General features: G+C 37.9%; 1 protein-coding gene across 1 annotated transcript; it reads right to left on the bottom strand.

Moving 5' to 3' along the window:
• Nucleotides 1–400: 400 nt before the first annotated feature.
• On the bottom strand, nucleotides 401–836 carry LOC115563673 (uncharacterized). Its single transcript, XM_030386998.2, has one exon. The coding sequence runs from the start codon at nucleotides 730–732 to the stop codon at nucleotides 478–480; it is 255 nt and encodes an 84-aa protein (XP_030242858.1). The 5' UTR covers nucleotides 733–836; the 3' UTR covers nucleotides 401–477.
• Nucleotides 837–8,528: the final 7,692 nt, after the last annotated feature.

The raw sequence follows: 8,528 nt of genomic DNA, 5'->3' as shown, positions 1-8,528 counted from the left end.
GGAAACGGAAACAACAAGAGAAACGTTTAGATACATAGAGAATATAAGTGCAAAAGTATCTATCAGGGATTCTCGACTAGACAATGTCCTAAGCTCTTCCCGAATTTTAGCACATTTATATTATATAACATTTTCAGATATAAATATAAATTACAATCCTGCCCTTAAGTATATATAAATCCTAACTAAAATAACTTGAATAATGGAATATTCTCTTTCCATAAAAAACCTCGATCAATATATATTTTAAATTTGATGTCGATTGAAGAGCAGAAAGCTAATATCCCATTTCGTAAATATTTTCAGTAGATCTCAACTACAATAAGCTAGCATCAATTGAGTTAAGAAGCGGGAACAGACACGATAACCCAAATGCTCGAATGCCACGACCAAAACACGATTTATGGTAGTTTTATTTATGTATTTTATTTCTCAAGTAATCCAAGGATCAGGCCATATTTTACCATCAAGCAGTGACTACTTTTTCCAGAGCGGACTGGCATAGACTGCGGCAGGTGCGATGCCGTAGGTGGTCACAGGTGCTCTGTAGAGAGGGGCAACGGCAGCATAGGTGGAGAATCGAACGGGTGCCACAGCCGAGTAGGTGGCAATGGGAGCCACAGCCGAGTAGGTGGCGATGGGAGCTACGGCCGCATATCTGGTCACGGGTGCGGCCAGTAAGCCAGCCTGAGCGCTGGCGATGCACAGAGCCAAACAGATGAGGAATTTCATATTGATTTGATTTGTTTTTTGTTTGGGCTTCTCGCTGGTGTTTGTTGACTTGTCCACTTGTGAGCGACTGTTGCTGTTTGGCAATCAACGCCCCGCTTTTATAGCACGGGCGTCAACCCGTTTGCGGCTTAAGTGCCCAAACAAACAGACACCAGTCGAAATTAGAACACAATGGCAATGTTTTCAATTTCAGCTCAGCGCTGCTCCAGCGATGCGGATGTCAATTGTCGGCTGTGGCTTAAATGGCGGACCGGCAGCATATCGCATAGATTCTCATTTCTCATTCAGTCTTCAGGAAATAATAATGAACCAGCTTAGAGCTAGGCATTGTTGACGTCTCCCATTAGCCATGCGCATAAACTGAGCGATTGTAAAGCGGGTTTGAAGGTCTCACATTAAATGTATATATCTACATATATGTATATATAATTCAAGTGGAAATTCGCCGATCTCGAGACATTAATAAGGAATATTTGTGTTCTCCTAGTCAGAGGCCGTAGATGCTGGTGTTTTTTTTACAAAGAGTTGTTAGACCATTGAAAGTTTATAAAGAAATAAATTGTAATGAATAAATAAAAACTGACGTTTACGCACTGCCACACACTTGAATACCAACAATTTGGGTTAGTAACTGAAATACTCTGCACTGATTTCCAGTACTCGATAGCACTCTAAGGCTTTACGGGTAATGAACTAATATTTCAAATGAGAAGCAAATCGAAGGCTACATTACAAGAGAGAAAATATATAAATTATACGATATACAAACATTTAGTTAGTTTTGAGAACTATTTCACTTATTATTGAATCTCTGTATGTCTGATTCGTTATCAAAGAAAAATCTGTGTGTCGTATCAATATGATATTATTAGTGGTATGAGATAGAGACTCACAGCTTATACCATCCGAATGACACTCAAAGGATGTCTTTCACTAAGAGCGACGGAGAGGCAACTACAGCTTTTGCTTAACGAACAGCCCCGGTAAGTGGTTATTTTACATAGTTATAGTGGAAGGCGATATAAATACATATACATATATTTATTTCTTATACATTCTGAATGCTGTCCGCTTTTGGGCTCTATTAAAATTAAAAGTAATTAAAATTAAAAGTTCCGTAGTTCCTTCAGAATGTCGCTTCCGATCTCGAAATTTATTTTTATTTATTTCAATTTAAATAATCTGAGAGTATTTTACTTGTAACTAAAAAGGCTTGCTTCAATGTATGTTTACCTATTTATATAATTAAATAATTTAATATTAATATACTTAATCATTTTATAGATTTACGGATAAGCTACATAGATTGCCCTGACTGTGGTCATACTTAAATTCGTAACACTATAAGTCCCACATCAGAGTGTGAGTTATGCATTCAGCATTAGCCGGAAATGTCACTCGCCCAAACTTTTATAACGTTTGTTGTCTTTAACTTTGGGGTTACTCATTAAAAGCAGCCACAGGTTTTGAGTGTGGATCGGGGTATTCATAAATTGAGTAAGCTACATAAAACAAATGGCAGCGAGCCAACTTAACGAGCCGCAAAAAAGATGCTACATTTGCTAGCACAGCATCTCTTTCCCTCTCTTTCTCTGTCTGTGTGTGTGTGTGTGTGTGTGTGTGTGTGTGTGTGATATAAAATGAAGTCCCTGTCTGGTGCTCGGAACATTTTTGCCATACAAATGTTTTGCATTATTAGGAGACAAGCCGGGCGAACGGGCACGCGTCGCCGAGCTTGGTAGTTGAATATGTTCTACACGTGAGTTACATTAGTCAAACTGGTCCCTGGCAGAGTCCTTACGAATTTGCAGAGCATGCCAAACGATACGACAACGCGACAGACACCCTGGGCAAAGCCGGGTAAGTCAAGGAAATTATTGAAGAGCTCTGGCCAAAAAATGAAGAAAAACGAAAGCGAGCTCGAAGAGCTCTGCATGAATATGCCACACACATCTACAGCTGCGACTATCTGTGACTCCCTCTGTGCGAGTATGTGTGCTTACCATAACTGTTTCATCTTCTGGCTCATACATATTAAAATCTCAGAGAGACGAACTTCAACAGTCCACAGAATAGAAACAAAAACACAAATATAAATGTACTGGATCAAATGCAAACTCCCACACACACGCACATACACAAGGAGAGTGGACTGGATGGCAGGAGAGGTGCGAAGGTGCCAAGGAGGAGGGGGATGGGGGGCGAGGCTCATGCATTTTAAAATTCAGCCATTAGAGCACTTTGTTTTTATTTTCGTTATATGCAGAATATTATTTGAGCACGTTTTTGGCGCCTGACATTGCATTTAACATTTTGCATGCATAACAGAGAAGCCAACCAGGACACATGCCCAAAGACCAAAAACGAGAATGAAGAAAAAACACTTAAAAATAAAATGCAAGCAGTTGGCTTAACTCTCGACTCTCGACTCGTGTCTCGGAGCTCAGACTGTTCTTTGGAGTAATTAAACGCTTTAAAATTGTAATAAAATAAATCATTTGAACTCGTTTTGCTTTGCAAGTCCAACAAAAAAGGATTTCTCCCAAATTGGCTAACAACACATCATTTAACAGGCTGCCAACACATCAAGGAACAGGTGTGGGGAGGGCAAACTGGCGAACGTATGTAAGATTAGCTACAGTGGTTGCAATCGTCATTTTTGCGGCAAATAGAAAAAAATTTGTGTAACAAGTCAAGTGAAACTTGGACATATACATATATTATATATATTTTTATTAAATAGGAAATGAATAAGATGCGTTTTAAGCGAATGTGGTCAATGCTCTTTATTATAATTTATGTCGTCACACAGATTGATATACATTACTGCTGGAACAAGTTCATTAATTTTTGATATTTTTAACAACAGCTGCAATAATGGTCTGAGCGTGGAAATCGATTGACGAGATCTATTCTTATTTATCTAAAATATATATATAAAGAAATTAATATCTTAATATATCTTATATGTATTTAAACTATATCAATATATATATATATATATATATATATATATATATATATATATATATATATATATTTATTATATATTTAAATTTCTACAAGTGAAATAATCCTGCCAAAAATAATTTTTTTCAATTTACCAAATCTACCGAATTTTTTATTGAAATTCTATCGAATTTGCCTAAGTATAACTACAAATATTTGATTGAATAATCCATTTTATTGATAAAATCCATGAATTTTCCGTGAAAATTTCACACATTTTTTTATATTTTTATTTTACATTTTTTGCAGTAGAATCGAGAAATACAAATCCCAAATTGGGACACAAAAAAATAAATGAAATACAATAATAGCAATAAATTATTTGACTTTTGCGCGTACAAATCAAAAAGTTTTAGAATACGATTTATTTATTTATTTAAAATTTGATTTCGTTTTGTCAAGCTGTTTCCCATTGTGTGCGGAGTTGGCAACAAAATGACAATAAAAGGTAATTCGGTAGTAACAACTTGAAGGTAAACACTTAACCAACTTTATGTGTTTGTGTGTTTGTGTGTGTGCCTCTGACCAGGAACTTTATGCTATGGGGCCAGTCCTCGAACTTTGTCCATAAGTATGTGTGTGTATGACTATGTGTGTGTGTGTGGGTGTGTGTGTGTGTAAACTCATTCACATACATGGAAAGTAAAAAGCAATTTTCGTAACATTTGCATGCCTTAAACCAACACGCAGACACACATAAATATATACATACATATACGTATGAATATATGTGTATGTATATGTAGATAGAGAGCAGCCGTGGGAGGGAGACAGGGAGACAGGGACAATCAGGCGAGGACACGCGGCCTACCTTTATGTGGAGTAGCAAAAACTACGATTATGTATGTGGGTGTATTTGTATGGGAGTGTGTGTGTGTCTGTAAGTTGAATGGAGTACGTGTTGTGCTGAAAATGCAATTTGCCTTCTGTGCGAAAAGTACGTAAAATTTATGCAAATTTCCCCGAACTGCCCCTGACCCATGGCTCATGTGACGGCAGCGGCAACGGCAACGGCGACGGCAATGGCGATGGCGACTCTGCAACAAGCGGAAACAGGAAATGCGGCATTGTGTGCGTGCTCTCGCATGCACGTGTGTGTTTCCGATTGCGACTGTGTGTGTGTGTGTTCGAGTATATATGTATTTAGTACGCGCTAAAATGAAAATGTTGTGAAATATGCGATAGTAGGGGCCAACGAAAAAATATGTAAGCACAAATATGCTACATATACACGACCTCAAATTTGCCCCCATACGTAAATGGGTATTCTAAGTTGTTGGCTATATATGTAACACAAATTTACAATAATAATAAAATATAATAATTAAAATTTAAATATAAATACATATTGATAACATGTAATACCATACATATCGTAACAATATATGTATTTTCAATATGTTCTCATAATATTTGAAAGGTTTTCAAGCTTAACAAACAAAGCTGCCTGCTTGCGGGTCATTGTTATTCAAGTCTCAAAGGGCTTCAGGGTGCAGTGGATAAATTCGTTTAGTTTTGTTAATTTACATCTCAACATCTTCGCTTCCTTCACCCACCCGCCAACTATCGACAGCCTCATAGCCATCGATATGCTTTAGTACCGATAGAGCACCATAGTACCATAGAGCTGTTCCCTTTTATGTCTCATTGGCCTACTATGGAATGCTAATACTTCTTTTATCTATCTTTAATTCTAAAAACATTTTTTTGTTTTTCTGAATTAATTGACCTTTATATGTATTTAAATTGTCTTTCCTACTATGAGAAAGTAGAAATATTATTTATGATATATACCAAAGTTTCCATATAGTGTGTATAACAGAAGACTACAAAAAGAATAATTTGAATATGTGAATATATAGTATATATACATATATCTAACATTCATATTCTTACAGAGAAGAAAAAGAAAAACTAAAATCAAAATCCATGCGATTTTAGTTTCGTGTATGATTGCCAACCAAACCTCGTGCCCTGTTACAGGGTATACTTGCAACCCATAAGCCAGGGCGTGAATGCAAGAACTAATGCGCCAACAACAAGACAAACAACAGCAAACATTACCGACAACAACAACAACAACCGCAGAAACTTGAAACGAGAATCGATGCCAGCAACAAGGCGTAAATTCGCCATCGATAGTTTTTGACATTGTGTATACGCCTCGTGGTGGTCCTGTGGTGTGCGCTTATGTGTGTATTAGTGGTGCCGCTTGTGACGGCGTTTGGCAAGACAAAAAACGACAGAGCAGAAAGAGAGAGAGGAGAGAGAGGGGAGCGAGAGAGCGAGAGGGAGAGAGGCAAATAGGAAAATATTTTTCCCTGGCAGCAGGGCCAATGGGCAGAACAATGTGTGTGTGCAAAATGAAATGCCGCCGGCTAGTCCAGCATCCGTACATAAAACAGAAGTGTGTTGGTGTGTGTGTGTGTGATATTGTTTATACTGCATTGCACGTGCCTTTGACATGCCCACATGGCCTCTATAAAGCCCCTGTGCGTGAATGATCCTGCGTTTTGGCTTATGGGTAAAGAAGTTGAAGCGTATTAAGCAAACACTGCCGCAGGCAACAACGGCGCCCTTTGTAGCCGCATGCAACACACGTGTGAGTGTGTGTATATGTGTGTATGTGTGTATGTGTGTGCCCCCAAATACCTAGCAGTCGACGCGTCGACTCAACTGTGTGTGTGTGAGTTGGCTTCTGCTAGATAAACGGTAGCATTTAATGCGTCCAAATCTTTTTAACGCCACATCAAGCCATTTTTCAATCCAGATCTGAGCGTTAAGATTAAGTTGTCTTTAAGTCGCCTGAAGCCGGGGCTCCAGCTCCTTGCCGACTTGCCGCCAATGGCCGTGGCACACAGGAGCCGTCGGGAGAGAAATACCTGTATATTATATGTATATGTACGTAAGTAAGCATTTACTTGAAACATCTCAGAGGAATTAAAACCGTTTAATAAAAATTTTGAGTTTTTTATCAATACGAGCATCAAAATCGACTGGAATGGGAGAGACTGCATATGAAATATTAAACTTAAGGCTTAAGCATACTTAAGTTACAGAAATGATGTAAGATATACATATTTGAAATGTCTTACATAAGGACGGGTTCTTCTTAATTGAATTTCCTATAGCTTGTTGGTGACCATTGTTGCGATGTTTGACTTTTAGACTGTAGTATAGCGCTTGTTATCCTGAGGCCAGAGCTCTGTCTAAAATTCATTTAGCTTGAATATATTCTTTGACATTAAGTAATCTTTAAAAATATTTTAAAGTGAGCTTCACAAATAAAATTGTAAGGCATATCATTGGCATATCATTGGACGACGGATTCGTAATTGAATTGGTTTTGTGAGTGAACTATCTTTGCTTCAATTCTACTCTATTGATTTCATTTCCTTCTCTGCAAATGCCGCATTCCGTGAAAATATAGGGCACACAATTCGACCTGTCACTGGGAAAGGTAAGAAAGCGCATAGCGAACGGGCGATTACTACAAAGATTTACTGAATGCAAAGAAAATGCAAACAAAAAAATCAACTTCTATGTTGGTCAAAAGAAAATTAGTTCAAAACAATTATGTGAACTTTGGATTGCATGGGCAAAGGAAGTTGCTCCTGCACTCAGGGGCAAACGGAAATGAAGCTCGACGTTTGATGAAAGTGAAAAACGAACAATGAAAATTCAACTTTTCCTAGTGTTTTTTGCTTATGCCAAAACAAAAGTTCTGCTTCACATAAAATATTTTTGTGAATGGCCAGGGAAAATCAAATGTCTGCTAGCCCGAATCGGGTATTTATATTATTTATTTACATGTACGTATATATACTTTATTTGTCTGCAGGCATTTTTAATCAGCGAAATACCTGAGCTGCCTGTCAGCGCTCATAGCGAAAAGCTGGATGATAATATTCACGCCTGACATGAAATTCATTAAGAGTGATTAATATTTGTTTGCTGTTGCTCTTGCTGCTGCTGCTGCTGCTCCTGCTGCTGTTGCTGCTCCTGCTGCTGTTGCTGTTGCTGCTGCTGTTGCTCCTGTCGCATTTATTAAAATGGCCATCGGGCTCGCAAATCTGTTCCACAAGTTCGTATCTCATTACCTCGAGTGATTAATATTCTTATATACTACTTAAGTTGCCAGGAGCTGACATTTTCTTATTTAGCCCCTTGCAGGTATAAGTTGTCTGGGAAAACTTCTCTGGTCTCATATGTGTTGGCTCTAATAGCTGTCGCTTAATGCGCACACACACGCACACCAGACTAACTGGACTTGAAGGATTTCGATGTGGCAGAACCACAACAAATTGGGCTCAGAACACACGTCGAAAATAAGCCGATCGAATATTAAATGTAAGCCAAATGTTTGACCAAAAACCATAAGCGGCAGCCTGAATAATGGACGGGCCCAGCATGGGGTACACAATGCGACAAAATTCGTTACACAAACAGAGCCAGAGCATAAATACAAACAACGATACGAGCATTGAATGCTCCTTTTATTGCTGAAAAGTTGTTCATTACTATCCTTTTTGGGAAAGCCCTTAACTTTTTCTTCGTTCAATTGAATTTTGGCAGCCAGAAACTTCTTGACAAATAACAAAAGAAACTTGGGGCAACAAAGTTTATGCCGCAGTTTCTTCATGAAGCAAACTTAACTAGAGTAAATTATATATAATATATGTTTTGTACATATAAACAGACTGAAGTTCAAATTTCATGGAAAAGTTACTATATATACTCTGTCCTTAGGTAAGCTATTTGAAAAACTTTTCAACTATTCCGACGAA

This window comes from Drosophila navojoa, chromosome 2 (assembly GCF_054131105.1).
Source record: "Drosophila navojoa isolate 15081-1374.11 chromosome 2, UAZ_NAV_1.0, whole genome shotgun sequence".
Lineage (NCBI taxonomy): Eukaryota > Metazoa > Arthropoda > Insecta > Diptera > Drosophilidae > Drosophila > Drosophila navojoa.
Note: the sequence above shows the minus strand (reverse complement) of the source record. Positions and strands in the feature narration are given on the sequence as shown.

Coding starts and splice junctions, on each gene's coding strand:
- LOC115563673 (XM_030386998.2), bottom strand. CDS start 732: ATGAAATTCCTCATCTGTTTGGCTCTGTGCATCGCCAGCGCTCAGGCT.